General features: G+C 37.9%; 1 protein-coding gene across 4 annotated transcripts in view; it reads right to left on the reverse strand.

Moving 5' to 3' along the window:
• The window catches only part of BAIAP2 (BAR/IMD domain containing adaptor protein 2), a 243,268-nt gene that overhangs the window by 212,463 nt on the left and 6,538 nt on the right, over positions 1-24,267 (reverse strand). For all 4 annotated transcript variants that reach the window (XM_044085084.1, XM_044085083.1, XM_044085086.1 and 1 more), the window contains exons 2-3: positions 18,100-18,175; positions 15,122-15,208 (exon numbers count right to left, since the gene is read on the reverse strand). In XM_044085084.1, the coding sequence (XP_043941019.1) occupies positions 15,122-15,208; positions 18,100-18,175 (163 nt within the window). The remainder of the gene's footprint in view (positions 1-15,121; positions 15,209-18,099; positions 18,176-24,267) is intronic.

Consider the following 24,267-nt stretch of genomic DNA (forward strand, 5'->3'; position numbering starts at 1 on the left):
TGAATATAGCATAGTAGTACAGATTATGGGACCCTAAAGATTCTTGCCTTTCCTAGCACAACTTGTAAAACTGCAACAGAGGAAGACATCTTTCTGACATGGCCTCAAAGCAGTGCTATAAATACTGCACTGCAAATCATTTTATTAACACTCCAATATTAGAAGTTAGTATTTTTCTAGTTAAGGCACCCATTTCTGTGGCTGGTAATGTTGCTTCCAGGTTACTGCAGTTATTACCACAACAGTATGTAAACACAGATCACATTGTCTATGCAAAAACAAAACTAATACAAAAATAAAAATTGTGGATGCAAACCTCATTAGCACGTTGCCCAGCTTGGAAAAGGGAAAATAATGGAAATATACTCTAGTAAAATACATACAACTCTGCAGTATACAGGGGGATGCGCTCAAGGGGGACAATGCAGTTTGCAAAACATTATGTGCCTACATATTTTCCTGATGCATTCTTACTGAAGTCTTTCAGTTACAATTAGCCATCTATGACGAAGGCCTGATCATTCTCAGATCTTAATACGTATACACAAATTTTAAACAAAGGGGTTATCTACTCTCTTTTTCCAGTGCATTAATTCACATCCAACAGTACCCATCATTAAGGATACAAAAATGATTAAGTAAACAGAACATCTCAAACCCCAGCCCCTATGACTACAAAACATGAGCGGTATGCCTCCACATTCATACTAGTAGTCAAGTCTGCCCCCTAGATGGCAGTATTACAGCACTTCACTCTGCCTCCTGGAGAGCTCTGCTTTCAGGATTTTATAAAGAAAAGGTTGATGTTCAGTGTAGGTATGCACCACTTTACAAATAATGAAGTGAACTACACTATAGACTGTATGCTTTTGTTCATACATATGCAACAATGAATTCAAAAAAATGTTTTGTTACAGGATATCCACACACCTAGATAAAGTAGCTTCAAAATGTGGTTATTTTTATGCATATCAAGCTACGCAGAAAACAGATGCGCTTTGACAACCATGATTAAAGAAGTTTTACAGATTGCTCTTAGTACTGCCAGCCAGCTACAACAAATCCAAACTTCAAAATAAACAGCATACAACATACATGAACCCACTTCAGTCATGAAACTGGACTGGGAAAAATGTAGCCATCTGGCTCACTGTATATGTTTGTCTGGTGGGGTGGCTTACAGTAGGAGGCTATAGCCCCTCCAATTAAAAAATATACAAATTAAATTGGCTCCTATATAATAGCAAGCATATCTGCTCTGTATCTCCCATTCAGGGACACAAAACTTGTGCAACTGCATAAAAAGGCTACTTATCTGGTACTCGTACCCCACCTCCATTATGAATAAAGCAATTATATCTTATCTTTCCCCTGCAGCTATACACTGTTAAATGTTTCCTCAAAACTTAGAAGCAGGAAATGAATGCTAGTCTCAACAAGAAGGTTAATTTACAAACAAACACACTGCAAAACACAAACTGTGCCTAGAATGTAAAATGACAACAGCATATTACCATAACTAGCATTGCTAATGTACAGAGACAAAAATGGCAAATTTAGAGAAATTGTAAAAACCTGAGCAAAATGACATTACAGACACAATATTAAATTGTAAATCAGGACAGATGCTCTTTAAAAGGACACTTTAAGGAGAGGTCAGAAGGACTAAACTTCAGACAGTAATACTTTAACTAGTAACAGTTCAATAGTACTCAATTTCCTTTCACCTCCTATAATCCAAATCTCTTTCTAAAGAAATAAAGCATCATTCAATATTTGGGATTTGAATCCATTCAGTATAGTCTAGGAAAAGGACATCTGCCCAAATAATCCTTGATAAAGCAGAAGCTGCACAGTGATCACGCCATATTCCTTATTGTAATAGAAAAGGCATGTTTCAGTAGTACACAGCTCTCGTATGCCTTATTGTAATAGAAAAGGCATGTTTTAGTAGTACGTAGTGCTCGTATGCCTTACTGTAATAGAAAAGGCATGTTTCAGTAGTACGTAGCTCTCGTACGCCTTATTGTAATAGAAAAGGCACGTTTTAGTACGTAGCTCTCGTATGCCTTATTGTAATAGAAAAGGCATGTTTCAGTAGTACGTAGCGCTCGTATGCCTTATTGTAATAGAAAAGGCATGTTTCAGTAGTACGTAGCGCTCGTATGCCTTATTGTAATAGAAAAGGCATGTTTCAGTAGATGCGTGGCTCGTATGCCTTATTGTAATAGAAAAGGCATGTTTCAGTAGTACGTAGCGCTCGTATGCCTTATTGTAATAGAAAAGGCATGTTTCAGTAGTACGTAGCGCTCGTATGCCTTATTGTAATAGAAAAGGCATGTTTCAGTAGTACGTAGCGCTCGTATGCCTTATTGTAATAGAAAAGGCATGTTTCAGTAGTACGTAGCGCTCTAACACAAATGAGAAGTAAAGAGATCTAACCTGTGTATTACAGGGCAGAGAGAGATAATAAAAATTCCCAGACTTTAGGAGTTTATTTAATATGCAATTATGTTCGTTACAGCATTAATATTGCTTCCAAGATCAGGTGCACTGACTGCAGTTCCCGATGAGAAAAACTGAAAAATGTTAATTACTATACTTGCGTTTCCACAGTGTCAAGAAGAGGGCGGCTAAGTGCCCACCTACTGAGCCAAATGATTCATCTCCCTCCCACTTGCTCTCGCTTTTAAAGTGTGTGGGAGTATGTGATGGTTTGGTTTCGGGGGGGGGGGGGGATGCCCACTGAGCATTTCTCAAGATGCTCAAGTTTTGACAAAGTAGATAAAACAAGTCACAAGGGAAAAAAAAAAAAAAAAAAAAAAACACCTTGCCAGGTGCAGAAATCTAGATCTCGTAACTGAAGGTTACTGTTTCCAGGAGATCAAAATTAACTTAATTTACTTCTTATCAAACAAAACAAAAAAAATAACTCTTAAGATAGTAGCCCGTTTTAGAATCAGACCCTTGCACATTTCAATCTGCAAAAGATCTGGTGAAGAAAGCCATAGCAGTTTTTGTTTGGCTAGGTCATTTATGGCACAGATGATATTTCAAAAACATTGCTATTGGTTTACTTACTCACTACTATGGTATTAATAAACACAAAGAGGAGGAAAGTTCTGTAGTATAATTATACTTCCTTTCATCATCAAATAATTTCAGCATGAAAGTCACTGCCTAGATAGAAAATTGCAGTCCAGGTAGGTAGGTCCACTACTCTTCGCAACGGATCATGCACTCACACCACTCAAGATAGTTTATCCATCTCACTGTTTTTCTAGTATTCCACACATCTGTAACAAAACCAAATACCTACATGAGAATTTCTCAAGTTCCATCATAAACCAGTCAATTTACCTCAGCCTGAACTCTACTCCAATGCCATCTGCTATGTATTCTGCATTTAAAGACTGAAAAATTCAATCGAATACACTTACATAAAATGCAAGCAAAAGCACAAATTTGTATTTTAGAAATAAAGGATTGGTGCAACAGCAGTTTGCATCACATACAACCTTGTTCATACAGAAAAGGACTTTAGTTCAAAGAAGTGTTTATAGAAAACACTTCTCCCTCTACAATACGTGGGTAGCATTAAGACCTAGTATGTTAGCAACAATGTGGCAGGCAGCTTTATACAGGCATTCAAATATGGAACAATCCTATCTTACTCAGAAATTTTGAGCCACATAGTTTACAAAAGCAGCCAAATACAGCACAAAAATGCTGAAGTAACCATAGAAAAAAAGTTTGCATATTGTTAAAAGTACTAGAAATTAGTGGGCCAGACTGATTACCAATTAACACAAAAAAGGCCGCTAAGGTAATAGAAATGATGTACAATACAGAAACAAATAATTTGCTGGTTGGGAATACTAACTGCAAACGTCATGCACAAAGAAGTGCAGGGATACACAACATAATCCTAATAGTTTAAGAGGTACAGATCTACTACCACAAAGTGTCACCTACTGTTCCTGGATGAAGGGATTACAGCTAGAAACACGTACATCTACAACGCCCTCAAACTTGGTCTTCAAAAACACACGTCACCTAAAACTGCTGCTGTTACTGATAAGCAATACAAGGATACTGGTAACAGGAAATCAGTCACTTGAGAGTGATAAAGATGCCCAAACAAAACTTTAAAGCAAGGAGCTTCACACAACGGAGCTGGCAGAGGGTACTTCCTACAGAACAGTCAAACATCAGCTGAGCAAGCTGTTGCATTCTTGTATGGCCAAAAAACACTGGTTACATTTAATTGGCATGGATCAAATTCAAATCCTATATAGACCAAAGTGTGAAATACGTTCTCTGCACATCCAGCATGCTTTGTTTAGAACCAATATGCATCTACAACAAAAAGAACTGCCACAGGTTACATGCAGTACCATTTACATCAATAATTAGTTCTGTCTCGAGAGTTAATCAGCTGGCCTGCTAAGAGCCAAAAAATGTACATCAGAGTATTGGTGTATATAAAGCGATTGGAACACAGAGTGAGAACATGTTGGCTATAAAAAACAAAATCCCAAATGCACAGAGTCGTGCAAATGCTGATGTAAAACAGAATGTCACCCAGGCTGACTTTATTCTCCTATCAATGTGAATCATTAGCACATCCTCTATTTGAAAAAGATAGCTCAACCTGAGCCATGTTTAACCTTCAGCAGAATTTTGGTTTCAGACTACCTGCCACAGTGGAATAAGGACCTTATTTAACTTAAGCACATAAGCAGAATGAAGTTTTGATATATTGATCTTATGGGGGGAAGGGTTACCTGAAAGATGAACACAGGAAACAGGCAACACATTTGAACCAAGTAAAGATTAAAATAAAGGCAATTCCAGAAAGTCCACCCAGGTTTTTTGCATTATAAGATTTAGGGGATCAATGAAATGGAATGAAGATCTTCAAATATCATATAATCAATTCTTCCATCTTAAACGTGGAACTTAAAACTGACCAGACTGTTCCCACTTAACCGAGTATCGATGATCTGCCTGCAGTAAAAAGAGTTCCAACTTCAAGACTCCTGGCCCTGAAGCTGCAACCCATCCTACCCCCAACCCAGCAGTGTATACAGGGGCGAGCAAAAGGATCTGATGGATAGCTTCTGGTACACCTGGAAAAAAATGGAACATGTATATGTTACTATTGGAGAATGACAGTCTCACCTCTTCATAAAAAGCACAGCACATTACTGAGATTTAAAAGCTAACATGCCAATGCTGACCTTTACAACTGTACAGAAATTACATCTGGAAACAGATCAGTGGAGTGTTCATATACTTGCATTTTGGTAGCAGCTTTCATTAATGTATTACAGCCCCATTTAATATGCAAAGTTCAAATCCCAGGATGGCCCCTCATCCAAAGAATTTTTATACATAGAAATGTATGTAGTGTTATGTAAACTATACATTTCCCAAGGAATTGTATACAGTAATATTCAAATTATAAATCATGTACAAAAAAATGCTTTTCAGTTGCTCACGTCTATACAAAAATATATAGAGGTTACACCCCCACCACCCCCAATATCAGACTACAAAATGAAGAATGGATCTAGAGTTTGAGATGCAACTATTTGTCTGTAAAAACAACACTTAAGAGTATGCTGGTTTAACCAGCATAGACTGCTGTTTTTCCTACCATTACAATTTGCAAGGTATAGCCACAGGAAAATAAAAGAAAACGAAAGCCAGACATAACAGCTTTTTAGAGCCCTACGGCTGAGGTTACAATCTACAGAAGGGCCCGTTTACACAGCAGTTACACCAAAACTAAAATGAAAGAAAAAGATCCTACAAAAAAGATTCCATAAAACATTCATAAGCTCATCTATGCTTCTCTAAAATGCAACAGAAATTAAATACACTGCTCTCAAAATCAGAAACTTAAAACTACTGAAGCCCCCCTCAAGAGGATAACAACATTACTTCAAGGAACATCAGCCCCAAAACAGCCCTAAAACTTTAGTTTACATTTACAGTACTAAAATGTTACACTGCCATTTCTAAAAGCAGCCAAGTATGCATAGTTTATTGCTCTGTTTCTAAAAAAAGAAACATCTATAGTAAAAATGAGGACTACGCTATAGGAAGCCTCAACCTACTTTGTAAAACTCCTAAAATACCCAACTTCAAAATTCTCATCTCTGAAATAATGAAGTTTCAAATGTTTGTTTACTACAGCATTCTAAGACATGACGTGCATAAAAGCTAGAGAGACTGCCTTCCCTGGTCTTTCAGATTTAGCAGCTAGTTATTACAGCTTACTTGTGGTCACCTCCCTTAAGCTCTAAAACATTCCATAAACACCCACAGCCTTTACTTTTACACGGTTTCCCCCATGCACTGAAGAGTATTTATCAACTAGCTTTTCTATTCCCCAGTAGCTACTAAGATCCTCAACAGGTTCTCCTGTCAGGAAGCCCAACAGCTGAAAAACATTTGCTTAAAACACATTCCCAGCACTAGTAACAAACACGTCACAAAATGCTAACTACCCTTGGATTTAACCACCACTATTTCCATTTTACTACACAACATCTCCTTAATATGTTAATTATATCCTGTATAACAAGCATTTTCTGTGTTTTTGATCATGGACCCCCTCAAGCCCACATTCACTCAGCACTCTTTCCCACCATTACTACATTCAGCAGGTAAAGAACTGGATTACTCCTCCCAAGGCACCACAGCCTTCTACAAGATTCAAAATACACAACAAATATTTGTATACAACACAAACAAGATACAGTATATATACTATACTTCTCTCTATATTTAATATACAATATTAAACGTTTTACTATTAGAAATAAATGTACAATGGCGAATTGGCATATTACCGAAACGAAAATGCAAAAATCAAAATATTGAAGAAAAAAAATAAAGTCAAATGAAATGACTGTAAATCTCAAATTTGACATTTTCGAACAGTCACCACACTTCCGGTAATAGCAGTACTGTGCTTTGCACAGTAAAGAACGTGTTTGCAGGAGTCAAGCACCCCTGCACCCCCCCCCCACACCCCCTGCTGCTTATATATACAAAATTCCAGGATCGCATTATAGTGAGGGAAAGGGTACATTTCCCAATCCCCACTATAGTGGGATCTGCATCACAATATTCACAACGACGAATGCTGTACTGCATTCACTGTTGTAAGGTTCAACATTGTGGCATTCGTGTTTTATTTGTCCGAAACAGTTCGCACAAACGTCGAGCGCATGAAGTGCGATCGACAAACTGTAGTAAACCATATTAAACACACAGACACCAACTTAACGGAGTTATTTATTATACTTCTACATTAATTTACAGTCATCCGGAGATGCAACTCCCTCATATCAGTTTGCTGAAAGCATGGAAAAAAAGAGTTGACATACCTTTAGTATACTGTACATATACATGTTAAAAATGCGAGTGCTTATTTTATTTGTATGTAGGCGCACACAAAAATGATGAAAGGGAGTTTGGACATATGTTATTTATGTCTGCAGTCAGGATGGTTGAGCACAGTTTTATCACATTGCAGTTCAAAGAACACAGAGTCCCAATTCATCATGAATAGGAATGTTTTGTTTTAGTGTTAAACCTCTGTAGGACACATGGTGGTTATTTATTTCAGTGATTCAAGAGTTTGTAATACTGCTTGAAAGAGTTGTGCCCCACTGAAGTGGGAAATGACAGATGCGGATATGATCATATCTATACAGGTATATTTCAGGATTCACAATTTCAGAATTCACAATTTAACTGCTCCGAAGCTTTCCTTAATGGAGTATCGTTTATTAAATTAACCAATGTTTTTGTTTTTCTTGCATTTTATTGTTCTAGCACTACAAATAGCCTTGCAGTGACATAAAAGTGAAGTATGGGCAAAACCTACAAAAAAAGTCTAGGTTGTCAGAAAGATGTGTACAACAACGTTGTTTTAGAAAGATAGCTCATCACCTTATATTGGCATTATTACTACAGAATCTACCAAGGATAAACTATCACTTCATTCTTCTCACAAAAAACACTGAGAAAGGCTGGAGGCCAAGGCACAGTAAAATCAGTATTAGCTGTGTATCTGCAGCTTACTGACATGCCCCAAGAGGTGGGGAGAGGACAAAGAGAAAAAAGCCTGCCTAGCAGCATATCAGTCCTGAAGGTGCTTCATCACAAGTGCAGACTGTATAAATAAATATCTATTAGTGTAACTGAGCACAAGGATATGGGTGCTTTCATATAGGTTCTTAGATAAGTACTAGGCTAGCTGCCTTGTGGGCCATTTTAAGCTTAGCCAAATTCCTTGATTGGAATCAAACCCTGTATGTCTGGTGTGAGAAGTAAAGACCTTAACCATTATACCAAACCACCTATCATATGCATACACTGGCCAAGATGAAGGTAAACTGAAACCTGCCTAGCAAGTTTATTACTCTCATACAGCTATACATATATAGCCTCTTACTATACAGGTCACAAGAAATGTCTTCAGTTTGTTGTTATAACTACTGTACAAGGAAAGGAGTCCTAAACAAAAGTTTTCAGAAAGCTACATGTTATGTGGAAAAGGGAATCAAATCAAAATGTCTAAAATGGATTTAGCATTCATTAGCACAAGTTATCTAGAAATGTAAATACTGCAGTTTCACAAACCAAATGGCATTAACATATCCACTGCAAGATTAACACGGAATTGTAAGTGGTGCAAAAAATCAGTATAGACTAGTGTGGTGGTTACACCGCAAGAAAGCCAGAGGGACAGGCATATGTAGATACATGTATGCTTCTCTCTAGGGAGTACAGCTAATGTCATAGCCATGATGGGGGGGGGGGGGCTGAGAGGAACTGGATGCTTAGTATGTATGACAGACCACTCTTGCTACCAACTCTGCCTGTAGGGGAATGAATTGGCATTAAGACTCACCTGTCACTCCAGAGAGAGTGTGAATAAACCAAAAAGGTCCCAACATGGTATGGCAAAAAGATAGCCCTGGTTCTTGCGCCAAGGAAGAATTAAATTTAGTCAGTAGTGCTGAGACTTGAGCTTGATGGTCTAGGACTGCAGCATTTCGAGCTTAAATTAAAAATTATCACACTATGTACAGATTACTTTGAAATTAAACACAGCAATGTTAGGGCCAATATCATCCATCCACAGCTCCCTCAATGTTAGGACTAATATCATCCATCCACAGCTTCCTCAATGTTAGGGATAATATCATCCATCCACAGCTTCCTCAATGTTAGGGCTAATATCATCCATCCACAGCTCCTTCAATGTTAGGGCTAATTTCATCCATCCACAGCTCCCTCCCATTTTGGCACATAGGATCGGGGTGTCACTTCAAACAGTGAATCATCTACAGCCAAGGTTTACACCACCGGGCGGCTAGCCCTGCTGTGGTAGTTCTTCCACACCACACACTCACATGTATTGCCAATACAGAGTGCCCAATCCACTTACTGCATGTGGAAGGAAACCTGAACAACTGGTGGAAATTCACACAACAGAGAGGACATGAAGACTCCACACAGAAGGCACCCCAGCCATGAATCAAACTGCAGAACCTCTTGCCAATGACAATACTATCCACTGCATCACCCAGCAGATACACCTGGTAAAACTGCATTCAAAACTAATGCAGCCCAATCCATTAGAAAACACTAAATTGTATGAACTTGGTCTCGCATGTTTCATATGCCTTCTAACACCAGATTTAAAATCTGTTATTTTAGGGTTCCATTTAAATTACCACTATCTGAAGCCCCATTAAAAGTTCATAACAATATTCTGCAGAAATTAAGACTACAATTCAAGAAGGGCAGATGCAGAAGAGAGAAAGAAAGGCTTCCCAGTCTCAAATAATCTGGCACAAACTGAGCATTAAGAAATCCAAAATGTTGCAACTTGTTACTAGCTTTCCCTCCCCATTAACAAGTCAGAGCAGCATTCAGAAAAATTTGCTCAAGGCAAATACCAGAATATGAACTGTACAACTACAGAAGAGAAAGAGGTTATTTACCCTCAATAAAACCTGCCATATATATTGGACTTGATGGACTCTAAAATGCCATAACAAAAATCACAGTGCATGAATTGCAACACCAATCCTGGAGATCAAAATGAAAATACAGTAGTCACAGAGGCTTTAAAATTACCACTGGATAACTAAGTAGCTTGCATACATGCATTTGAGATTAATAAAGCGGAGTGACCAAGCATCACTTTAGGACTTAAAGCAAGCATAATATTGCCTTCCATCCAGGTTAGGCAAAGAAATAAAAAAGATTGTATTAGCTGCTGGCATGTTTAATGTACTCAAGCCGAAAGTGAGTCTGTAGTATTATATTCTAAAAATGCATTTTTAGAACAGCAAATACTTACTGAGAAAAACAGGACATTTAAGGGATGCATACATTACATAAACCAAAAAAATGGACCAGCAAACAAGGCACACAAAAATAATGGAAAATAATTAAAGTATTAGGTTCAATTTAGACGGACTGGTTTCGGCAATTACTTTACAGAGCCTTCATCAGTGTTTGAATGTATACAGAAAAAGAACCTATATATAAGAAATTCCTTGAATCATGTGATTCATTACAATGTTCATTGAGACCAGGCTTAAAGAGCCCACCAAGTTTAATAATCCATTTTTTCTCCATTGTATTCAATAACTCATGCCAACCTAATTTATTATTTCTAAATCTCAAAATTTTATCAATAATGATGAAACCGAAACATGCATTATGATGATTTAAAGAATGTTTATATAGAGCATTTGTTTCCCTCTTGTTCCGGATGTCACTGAGATGCTCAGATATGCGTAATTTCAATGGTCTAGAGGTTTGACCAACATAAAATGCAGAACAAGTGCACTTAGCCAAGTAAATGACCTAGTCAGAGGAGCAATTAGCACAGAATTTAATATTAAATACCTCAGGGGTATTGTGACTGGTAAAAGTTTTAGTTTTAAGTAACTTGGTACAGTATGTGCAATGTCCGCAAGGAAAACATCTAAATAAAGGTTCGTCTGATAATGTAGTCTGTGTGGTGTGAGTGGTTTTAGCATCACAATGTTTAAAATGATTAAAGAAAGCAGATAAATTTTTACCCTTACAAAAAGAAAATGAACATCTGTCACCAAGGATTTCCTGAAGTCTGGGTTCACATGTTAATATATTCCAATTTTGTTGGATTATATTAATCAATTTATTGGTGTTGCGTCCATAAGTGGTGATGAATCTGGTAGGTTCGGAGTTGGATTTATGACTGGTCTTGTATTGTAATAACTCTTCACGTTTCATGCTATCAACAATGTGTTTGGTATGTACAAGATGACCCAATTTATATCCACGATCATGAAATCTATGTACAATATCATCCCTGAAACGTATGTGTCTTGATCAGAACAAATGCGTTTGATACACATAAACTGAGATTTGGGAATGTTTTTGCAAATGTGTGGGGGACGGAAGCTGGAGGCATGGAGTAGTGAATTATTTTCAGGGAATTTTCGGTGAATTTCTTTAGACAGCGTATGATCTGATGTGCGGCAAACCAACACATCTAAAAAAATCATTTTATTTTTATCAAAGCTGACAGAAAATTCAATTCCCTATTTATTATCATTCAAATAAGTTACCTCCATACCAACCAGCAATCATCTAGATACCTACACCAAATGTCCATCTCATCAATATAAATATTGAGAGATCTGTCATAAATGACCTGTTCTTCAAAATACGCCATGAATAAATCCGCGTATATGGGTGCAAAAGAAGCCCCCATGGCTGTCCCCTTTGTTTGCAAATAACACTTTCCCTTATAGAAAAACACATTCTTAGTCAGTACATGTTCCATCAAACACAACAAAAGAGTATTAAAACCTGGCCTATATAGTTCTGTCTTATTGAGCCAAAATTCCAAAGCTTCCAAACCGGCCCAGTGTGGAATGTTCATATATAATGATTTGATGTCTAAGGTGCATAGTAACCAATCTGACTCAAGTTGTGGGTCTGAAATTATTTAAAGAAATTCAGTAGTGTCCCTGATCCTAGCTCGGACACATTGTAAAAGAGGCTGTAAATGTTTAGTCAAAAACAAAGAAAGTGGCTCGGTTAATGAAATTTTGCCAGAAACAATGGGTCTGCCTGGGGGGTTGTGAAGATCTTTATGAATTTTAGGTAGAAAGTATATGTATTGTGGGCAGGGATTGGTAATGGTAAGCTGGAACTGTATATTTTTCGTAATGATCCCCTCTTCAACAGCTGATATCAAAAAATAATCTGTTTTTTTAAAAATAGGTGTGGGATCCATGGATAATTCAGAATAATAACGTGCATTAGATAACTGGCTGAATGCTTCATGATCATATTGTGAGATATCCTGAACAACAACTGAACCTACTTTATCAGCACCAATAATAACCAACTCATGATTGTTGGCTAGATTAGTGATATTCTCCATACATGTTTTAGACACATTACTGGATAAGGGCGGAATAGATCTTGAATGGAAATGAAGTTCTTTTAACATAGCTTGTTGAAACATGGAAACATGGTGATTCATAGGCGGCATGAAAGAAGATCTGTGGTATTTCAATTCATCAAAGATCTTTGATGGTTGTTGATCCTGAAAAAATTAAATTAAGTGTTCTACAAAATGAAATAATATCCTGAGCAAAACTTTCTTCTGAAACAAAAAAGCCAGGGATGAAAGATAATCCTTTATTCAAGATCTCAATTTCAGAGGAGGAGAGAACATGTGATGAAATGTTGGTGATGTTAACATTATTCACTTTGTCACAAACATTTGCAACAGAGTTTCCATATTGTCTACAACCTTTGTTTCCTGCCCCCCTCCTCCTACGTGTAAACCCTGTGTGATTGCAGAGTTGCTCCTTTTTAATCACATGTTGAATTTTCTGTCAGCTTTGATAAAAATAAAATGATTTTTTTAGATGTGTTGGTTTGCTGCACATCAGATCATATGCTGTCTACAGAAATTCCCCAAAAATTCCCCGAAAATAATTCACTACTCCATGCTTCCAGCTTCCATCCCCCACACATTTGCAAAAACATTCCCAAATCTCAGTTCATGCATATCAAACGCATTTGTTCTGATCAAGACACATACACACGTTTCAGGGATGATCTTGTACATAGATTTCACGATCGTGGATATAAATTGGGTCATCTTATACATACCAAACACATTGTTGATAGCATGAAACGTGAAGAGTTATTACAAGACCAGTCATAAATCCAACTCCGAACCTCCCAGATTCATCACCACTTATGGACGCAACACCAATAAACTGATTAATATGGTCCAACAAAATTGGAATATATTAACATGTGAACCCAGACCATGAAATCCTTGGTGACAGATGTTCATTTTCTTTTCGTATGGGTAAAAATGTATCTGCTTTCTTTAATCATTTAAACACTGCGATGCTAAAACCACTCACACTACACAGACTACATTATCAGGTGAACCTTTATTTGGATGTTTTCCTTGCAGACATTGCACATACTGTACCAAGTTACTTAAAACTAAAAGTTTTACCAGTCACAATACCCCTGAGGTATTTAATATTAAATTCTTTGCTAATTGCTCCTCTGACTGGGTCATTTACTTGGCTAAGTGCACTTGTTCTGCATTTTATGTTGGTCAAACCTCTAGACCATTGAAACTACGCATATCTGAGCATCTCAGCGACATCAGGAACAAGAGGGAAACGAATGCTCTATATAAACATTCTTTAAATCATCATAATGCATGTTTCAGTTTCATCATTACTGATAAAATGTTGAGATCTAGAAATAATAAATTAGGTTGGCATGAGTTACTGAATACAATGGAGAAAAAATGTATTATTAAACTTGGTGGGCTCTTTAAGCCTGGTCTCAATGAACATTTGTAATGAATCACATGATTCAAGGAATTTCTTATATATAGGTTCTTTTTCTGTATACATTCAAACACTGATGAAGGCTCTGTAAAATAACTGCCGAAACCGGTCTGTTTAAATTGAACCGAATACTTTTATTAAAAGTATTTTCCATTTTTATGTGCCTTGTTTGCTGGCCCATTTTTTGGTTTATGTACTTGCTCTTTAGGACCCTGCAGTTGCCGTACTCGCAGAGGCTGCTTCATTCTCGATGCATACATTACAACCAAAGCTCCCAGTTTCAAATGAATGGAAAATAATCAAATTAATGGCATCTAAAACAAACTTTCACTGCCCACAACAGTAATATAGCTACTGCTTAACTTCAAAGTCCCCTGTAAAATTTTCAAAGTGCACTCAAGAGGAGGCAGGGTGTAGTCAACATATCTGACAGACATTTCATTCATAAAGCTTTTTGGGTGGAGAGGAGAGAAAGTATGCCAGGACAAAAATGTTATTCTTTCCAAAATATGCAAATGCAAGTCAAAACTATTTCATTTCTTAATTAAAATTTAAAATCTTCTGAGCCAATGCAGGTTTGTGTGTCAGTGACAGAGTACAGTTTAAACCCAAAGATCCAACAGACTACTTGAGAAAGGTACTTGCCTTACAAACTCCCTCCTCTCTCCCAAGCGAGTTGAATAAATTAGCACCCACTATCAGAATTCAATACCAGTATTAAAAAAACACTCAAATGGTACACTTTTGCTTGATAGGAAATAAAGGCCACAGTGGAGCACAAATTACATGCCAAGTTAACTAAAAGGACATATCTGAACAGGACAGTGAGGTCACACTGCTGCTCAGGGACACAGACACTGCTCAGTGTGCCTTGCTCCCATGCAAGTTGATACAAGCTTACTTAGGTCAGCACCCTCTTTCACAAAAATAGGATTTCAAAACACAGCAATTATTCAGAGGTGGGAACACAGATTTTACTAGTGATTTATCTACTGAATAATCTACTGAATAATAAAAGTTAAGTAAAAAAGGTTACCAAATTTTGTAAAACAAAGTCAGACATTTTTTTAAAGAAAAGGGCAACCAAAATTTATAAAGTCAAATCATTTTCTCTAGCTTGCATCATCTCTTTAAGGGAGTCAAAGTACACTGGAAGCAGTAAGGTTTGCAAGATGGCATCCACTACCACTTACCAAGCTCCTTGGAACTTTGGCTGTCGCTTGCCAACTCTCCCATTTTCACCAAAGCATCAAAATAGCCCTTGGCTGCAAATGTCACACCTAAAGAGAAGAGGACATGAACATTAATCATTACAAAAAAAAAAAACAACCTGATACAGCGCCTTTATCTGCTTGGCAACTCCCATCATTTCTCTTCCATCCTTATCTTCCCATGCAGCAGCCCAAGTACTTTCCCAGCAAATACTTGGGAAGGTACCTTCTGTGCACCTGCCCCCCTAGCATCAGCATGAAGGATGGAGAAAATAAGGCGCAGAGAACATGACCCTACATCAGTACTGTAGACTTCCTTGTTTTTTGTTATGACAAACAGGCAGCACAAGACCAGGCTGAAAATTTTACACCATATTATCCAACCAGTTTCTGGGTATAAAACAGAGTTCAATGAAATGGATTTAGTCTGTTTTAAGAAAATGGATTTTCTTGGTATTTTTTCCAGTTACATTAGTTATCTGCTCCAGAAGTCTGATTACTGAAGAGCAGTATAGTTACATATCCACTGAGTATAACCTACTGATTAGACATCACTAATATCATCAATGTAAGTACATCACATTAGGATACTCAAGGCCTTGTGCTGCAATAATCACGAAATGGAAAACAGATCATTTCAGTTCTTCACACAAACCAACCAAATTACAATGTACTCTGTGACATTTACAGACATTTTTTTTTATTTCTTGGTGCATTTCCTAGAAGGCAGTCAAGCATCAGGAAGAAAATTTGATTATGCAACACTGTAAGCATACTTCTCAGCCCGAATGTAACAAATAAGCAATGCCCCTCAAGAATGCTCAAAGTGAATGAGCCACAAGCAAACAGATCAGAAAAATAAAGGTACCTACTACAAGTCCCCGTCACTAAGCTCAATATCTTATAAACTTATTAGGGGAAACTTATGCCTGGCTTACAGAGCAATCTCAGACCCAAACCTAATGAATTCGCTGCACATCTGTAAATCAAACGGGACTAGAGCCACCCATTCTAGGGACCTAAATATGGCCTGCATAATGCATAGGATGTGCTGGAGGGACAGATATGGCTCCCAGCGACTGGCAATTCATTTGAAGCACAGCTAGATGAATCGATGAGACACCGTATAGTCTATCATTGATAGCACCCACAACCCTCCTGGGCACGGGCAGTCATTACTAAATATAATCATGGATACTGACTAGAGCATCACTGGTATTACATTGGGATGAAACGGCTAGGCTTGAAATGACATCCTAGTAACCTCCTATAATTAGGTTCCCTCTCTCTGATTTTTTATGTTTATATTTTATCACTTTAAAATGCATAATTTCTTACATTTGTTAAATAATGAAAAAAATGAAGGTTAACAGCTTAGTTAGAAGCCACTTCGGAACACAGAATAAAATGCCAACCAAACTACCTAAATTCCAAATCATGTGAATGTTTACAAAGCAGAACACAACTATAGTGGGAAATAATAAAACTCAAGAGGAGGCAAGTCCAGCACTGTTTAATGTAGTAGCCGGACTGCATTCAGAAAATATGATCACACACTCCACACTGTGGGTGGACCTCACTACATAAGAGTGGTCTATCTCAGGACATCACTTAATCAGAAGGGCAAGTCAAGGTAGTCTGTGGGTCTTGCAGATGCAGGCTTATGAACCTTTACAAAACAATCTCTACAGTACTCCACAAAAAAGCCAATAGAGGATCAGATAAGCTACTGGCACATCTTTACTTCAAGCAACTGAAGACCTCTTCCTTGTGTTTATTTACTTTGGAGACTAGCTACGATAAACTACACTCTAAAGCCACAAGCAATGACAGCACTGTGCTAACAAAAAGATGGTACAAAATTTGGAATGACTTAAAAGATGCTCTTCTTTGGGAAGGCACATGAGTATCCGCCAGCCTGTGGCTCCATGGTGCTTGAGGTGGGTAGTGACAAAGGAGCCCATAAATGCTAAGTGTTTAGTTGGTTATGGCATTACTGAATATCCAGCAGGGGTGGGCTTAATGAGGAAAAGGTCCTCACTGAGATGACTACAGGTGGAGTTCGGTGCAGTCCTGAGTAAGAGAACAGACCCAAAAAAGGCAATACATAAAAGAAGGACAGCTATGGTCTGGAAATCTGATATTGTAGGCATCTTTTCTAGTCTAACTCACCAGGACAACTCAAATTCTGATGCAAAATATGCAGGTGTGACACAGCAAAAGTGGTTATGCCAAATTTCTTTTGTTCCTTGTATCTCCTCTTTTACATAAATTGCAAATTGAGGTCCTGCCTCTTATTCCTTCCATGCACACAACTCATAATTCAAGAAATCAAAAACACTTCAGAAAACATTACATAAATTACTTCAGAGAAAGGGAATTGCAGTGCATGGAGCCCCACAGTTATCCTCCAAAAACTTAAGCACCTTTCTGGGCAGGAAGTGGGAATGAATGGGTCATTCAAGAGGAAATGGTTGGGAAACAAGCTTGTTAAGCAACTAAACACCATTATGATTTATTCTTGCTTTGAAGTTTGGCAGTAGATATTACTATCCAGCAAACAGCAGCACAAGATAAAACAGCTTTAAAAGGTGTTAGACACGGTACTCTGCCAATAAGCAAAGTGTTTGCTCTTCAGAGGAACAGGTCTGCTTGACAGTGGCAAGTGTTTACTGATAAGTGCGCCTGCACTTAAAAAAGTCCTCTCTCAAGCTTTGCTATTAAAAGGTGAAGTTCTTGGCAACCATGTCTCAAACACATAAGCTGTTTATGACTGGAAACCCAATCATAATCCTCTAAATTATGCAAACAAAACTTAAGTTTAGTACATCTAGCAATGTATATAGCTGTCAAGTGTTAAACATCCTCTGTTAGGAGTCCTAGTCTTCCATCAACTGCTGGCCATGTCCATTTGTTTTTTGCCCCTAAATACGTTCGGAATGCTAGTTACTCAGACTTACTTGCCAGTGCCTTTTCATAGTTTTTTCCCATTGAAACAAAGTTCCGCAGGCTGGGATTGAACTGTTCCATGATTGTCTGAAATGAAAGAGAAAAAAATTTAAGACAGACACAAAGAGTACACTCATGAACATGTGTTATTTATGCAGCTTCAAACCATCTTACTTGCACCTGGACTCTTCTAGAAAAGCTGAAGAAACAACATTCATGCCATTAATAGTCAACCACAACATATGCATTTAAAATTATAATAAAAACATTGCACCAAAAACTTATATACTTTTAGTCCATGAACACATCCAACCCAGTCCTTGTGTCAGCCAGAGTTCATATAAATTACTGCATTCTAGCCATCCACTTCATTCTCAATATTAACAGTATTCTTCAGTGTTTTCAATTTGTAAAAGAATGTTCTACTTTACTGTTTTCTGCTGAGACAAAACAGTAGCTATGTTTGGATCTGTGCCAATTGCTGTGTGGAAAATACACAACACTTTATATGACCAGACTTCCATAGTAGTAACAGTGACACTCCTTGCTCATTCTTCTACAAAGCGTTGAGCTAAAATTTCAGTTTGATGGCACACTTCAGTTTTGTACACAGCTCTACATGTCTTGACAGTATTTCAACAAACCTACAAGACAATAATCACAAAAACCTGTAGGCATAATGTATGCCCCTTTGCCATAACAGGCCCAAACTCCTACTGTATATCCATCCTAGATTCTAACAGAAAACTATTCACTACTCTCAACATACCTATTTAAACCTTGTATTGGAAGGCTATTGCTTTAAGACACACAAATGAGATCAGGCATTATAAAGTTTAACAGTTGTAGATTAACAATGCTATTAAAACTACAGAAACATCACTGAAGGGGACCATTTATGAAATCCTCATTTAGATGCCATTTGTTAGCAAAGTTCTCCTTTAAGGATCAGGAACAAAGTCTGAAAAACAGTGGCCACATTTGTATTTATTGCTCTAATTCGCTTAAAGATAATAAAAGAGACATACTTTGCAAACAACATGCATTTAATCATGTTTTACAAACTTAATGTCTGGCACTATGGCTTGACTGAACTCAGCGATTTACCAAAAACATGTAACAGTTCCCTGGAATGCAAGTAGTAAAGATTAAAAATTCTGAATGAATATCCTACATGAAACCTGTCATGCCTGCCTCTGGGCACAACCATATTGTCAAGAAGTGTCTATGCCTGTATCTCCAGAGGACTACTAAATGCTGACACAATGTTATACATTTATTTTTATTTTACTGGGCTTTCCACTATACGCAGTAGCACCCATTAACTTATACCATTATAAATGGAAGCAAGTACTGTACACCTTTTTCTTAGCCCATTTCTTGCATGAAACAAAAAGCTTTCTTACACTACTGTCAAAAAAGGGGGTATCTATAAAAATGTGGGTTTCTTAGAGTGTGAAGATACCCAACAGGATATGCAGAATTTAATGGCTTCGGCTGATACGAGGTCTGCTTCCCTTGCATCTTGCTAGATAATCTATGACAGTTTCCCCCTAGGTGTCTGGTCTGCATGTGTCAACACTTCTGTCAACGTGCTTATAGAGGGGCCTGAAAAATCAGAACACAATCTCAATCATTATAGTGTGCTGTATCACACGGCCAATATGGCACCTCTGATACAGTGAAGCACTTCATATTTCAAGCACATTTATCCTTTCTACCAAAGTGGAACTGCTCATGGGTAATACAGTTGCTTGCAGTCATTAAAATTTAAAATAAACATTAATCAGAGCACAAGACCTATTACTTTACGAAATTACAAATATGATCTCCTCCTGAACATAAACATAGGATTGCCAAGCACCTTAACTGCAGTTATAGCAGAGGATCATATTCCATAGTCTTCTTTCGACTTTTCCCGGTTAGGGGTCGCCACAGCAGAACTCCGGTCCGCTAATGATTGGCAGTAGATTTTTATGTGCTGGCTTGCCGGGCCTAACGCAACGCCCATTCACGCATGTCGACACACAGAAGATGCTCTAACTGCGAATCGAACGTGCAACGTCTAACTGTGAGGCAACAAATGGAAACCCTAGATTGCTTTTCTACTACTACTACTACAAGGATACTAAACATGACCAATCTCCCATGTATAAATGTGAATTATTTCTAAAGGATGAATTTCAGAAAAATGGCAAAAGATGTCAGTTTATTTTATAAGAGAAATAATGAAATTCCCAATAACAAATGGATTCATCCAAAGTTTATACACTGCGGTGGACTAGCAGGTCCCCATAGTGCATTGCTTACTTTCTGACACAATGATAATTTGAGGATTATAACTAGAAATGAAATGCAAAACAGTTATGCAGGTGATATAGGAGAAATAAATAAGGATTACAATACTTGATTTAGTTTCACTGGCTACAATTTTTCTCTATATCCCCAAAATGTTGTGGCAGGTACTCGGCACTAATTCATATACATACGCAAAGCATTCTGGGCAAGCAAAACCACTTCAGAAGAACATATTCATAATTGCATTATGGTATCAATACCGCATCACCACACATGTTCCTTTCAATGTAAGATGCTCTTAAAAGAAGAGTTGCAGCTGGCAGTAAGAAAACCCTTTTTGAGGCATTTAGCATGGAAATGTAGTAAACATACTCATGAATGTAGGCAGTAACATACTGTGGGCTCAAGTCTCCCATAATGGCATGCAGAAACATTTAGTTCCAAAAAGACATCCTTAAAATAAAAATGTAATTTTGCATCAAAAACTGTACAACATGGTACTGCATATGGTAAGGAGATTATACTCATCTTTATGTATTTGTTCCTTACATTTACTTCAGAAAATTTGTAATACATAACGATTTTAAAACTAATCTCTTGACCTAGCAGATGTGTGTAAGTTTCAGGTGGAGAGTGAAGCTATCCAAAACACAGCTACTGAAAATCTGTAGGATCATCTTATTACTATTATGCATCACTACTCATGAAGTAGCAACAAGCAAAACACCACTGCTGACAAGGAAGCATGACTTGACCTAATGCTGGCAGAAAAAGAATGCACTTCAGGGATAACGGACAGTACAGTCACTACTCAACGGTTTAAAAATAGAATTCTATAGTGCTAATGATGATGGAAAATCGGAAAATTCTGTGTTATATTCTCACAACACGCAGTTGGTTTAATTTTCCAATAATGACACTGCAGAGCAGCATAAAGGGGGTATTGCACCAGAGTGTCCAAGTCCTTTGGATGAGACACCTGAGGGCCTATCTTGCCAAGTCAGTGGTAACTTAGATGAATGTAAAAAAGATTTCATTGCATTTATCGAAAACACAGAGGAAACTCCCTAAAGCCCCCTAGTCGGTATGAATACCACCTCAGGGCTACCCTAAAAGCTAATTTGATCAACAAAGTTTAGGTAAATAAACACAGAAGATGCGGTGCCTTATAATGGGCCAAACTACATTACAACAGAGCCAGTGAAGACCCTTCTGAAGCTAAACCAACTCAGACTGATCTACTGCAGGAAGAAAATCTTTTAGTTCAACACAAAGATACCACACTGCCTCTGGGCTAGCACGTTTGGGACTGGACCAACAAAACACTTTTTGTCATGATCAAAGAATTAAGAATCAGTGCTTTGTCTTATGTTTTAAGATGGAAACGTGTGAAAAGAATTCAGTGCTAATGAAGAACTTTGCTTGACATAGATGGGTAGCCTGTTCCAGAGTATGGGAAGTCTCTGGGACAGGAATCTATCCCTCCAGCATGTCCTGTTTATTGTGATGACAAAGGTTTAGGTCCCTAGAGCATGTAGCTCGGAGGGAATGGGATTTCTTTAGGCGTAGCATGTCCAACAGCTCTGGGTTTGACATAGCTTTATATGTTAGGCAGAGATCACCTCGGAGTAGGCGATATGCTACGGAGTAAAGCTGGAGTTTTTTGGTCTAATAGAACAGGAGCTGGTGAAGCTATATTTTCAAGGCAGAAGTCACCTCTCAGTAGCCTGCACGATATAGAAATGATAGACAAGGCTTTGAGATAGTTCAGCTAGTTTATGATTTAGGTCCTTGTTCTTTTAGTGAGAAAGTGTTGTGGTCATTCCAGCTGTGACACGTGTTTGCATAGGTACATAATGAAAAGGGGCATTTACCTCAATGTTGGCCTTAATGAGTACAGAGAAACAACTGCATCCATGGATCTACATGCTATACCCTTCAATATATGCTGTGAGATGAAAAAGGGCTTCCTCACAATACTGGATATGGGGTGATCAAAGGACAGCTCATTGTCAACATTGGTTCCCAGACCCCCAACTATGGGATTGGTTTCCAAGGGGGTGTTGTCAATGTGGTAGTTGCAATGGGAGTCACGCTTACCAAAGGATAGGAGTATACATTTCTTGGTATTTTACTTCAGTCCACAGTTTTGGATCAACTATTTCTTTGGGAATGGTCCATTTGTAGGATCATGGTGTCCTCTGGGAAGTTTATGATGGCACAAGTTTGCAGATGTAAATCAGCCACAACCCCTTAATATTAGCTTTGACTTTTGAGAAATAAGTGGCAGAGAGAAGTGGCTCAGGAACTGAACTCTGGGACACTCCACTGGTGACAAGTCTTTTGGTGAAGGTACAGCCACCCACCCTTACTTCCTGTGTTCTGTTAGCCAATTTGCCATTCAGGGAGTTGCAAAGGGATTGACATTTATTTGGGATAGTTCATCTATGATGTCTGAGTGTGGGATGGTGTTGAATGCCTTTGCAAGATCCAGATAGGCAGTGTGCACCAATTTATCCTTGTCCATTACCTAGGACTTGTTTTCAAGTCAACCAGATTAACTATCCAGGATCTGTCTTTGATGAATTACTAATTCACTTATCTCTATTAGCTCCATAATGACACTTTCCGCAGCCTTGTATAGGAGGTTGGTCATTGGTCAGGCTGATGGGTCTGTAGTAGCCCCACCTTTGTGCAAGGAATTACTGTTGCTGTCCCACATTCATCCAGCACAAAGCTTGTTTTAAGGTTAATGCTGACCAGCCTCTGAAGAAGGAGTCTGACAATTCATGTTGCAATGTATTTGGCAGTCTGATATGCTAACCGGCCATACAGACACAGTGCACTTAGCCTTAGATGGTACACTTAAAACTTGTTCTTGGGAGATTTGATGGTGGGAGGTAGATATGGGTATTTGATCTGAGAATATTCCAGTGGGAGACAGAGACTTAAGTTGGAGATTAATTTGTCCACTAGTAATTGGCTATGTCCTCTGGGTCTAAATATATGGTATAATTTCCGGTTAGCTCTGCATTGTACTAGGCATGGTTTCTGAAATTTCTAACACAGTTAAAGAGGAATTTGTGATTATCTTTTGCCTGTGTGGCTACTGTTGCTGCACATCTGGCTTTGACTGATTTGCTCAGGACTCAAGAGCTCCTTATTCACTTTAACAATAGTGATTTCTGACTGCAAAAGACAGTTAGATTTATTGGCAATGAGATTTTGTTTTCCTTTTGTTATACAGCCTGCATACATTGGGGTTATATCACAGGGGATTATTTTTGAATTTTGCACTGCATATTTATTATTTATTTATTTTTTTACAGACTATAGACACAATTTCCTTTAGTGCTTATTCAGACATGGTCTGGGGATGATGTATTCTGCCTAATTTTGTTGTTTATCTCAAAAAATTCAGAAATAAAATTTTCCCATCAAGATTCAGCCACTATGATAAAGGATACTAACTGCTTATAAACACACCAACAATACCACAAAGATATTGTCTAAAACGTAATAATAAATGAAAACTCTGAATAAGATACGTTATTTCCTCAAGTTAAAACAAACATTCCTCAATATATTTTTAAAATCCTCAAGCTTTCTGTTATACTCCTATCCCTGCTCTTACCTTACAGTTGCTGTAAAAATGGAAGGCATGAGAGGAGGGAGAAGATTAGGGTAAGCTGCCAGCTTTCTCTGGAATGTCACTCTGTGCACAGGCTGCCGAGTACAGCAGGCTCACTGTGGAGGAAGCAGCTGTTTTGCTGCCAGCATCTAAAACATTAAAAGCAGTGCTGCATCTGATCCCACTTTTGTGTAAAAAAGTGCTACCAGAAGGAAAAAAACACTATACTTTAATCTAGCTGAATCATGCA

This window comes from Protopterus annectens, chromosome 10.part0 (genome assembly GCF_019279795.1).
Source record: "Protopterus annectens isolate FY-2018-M chromosome 10.part0, PAN1.0, whole genome shotgun sequence".
NCBI lineage: Eukaryota > Metazoa > Chordata > Ceratodontiformes > Protopteridae > Protopterus > Protopterus annectens.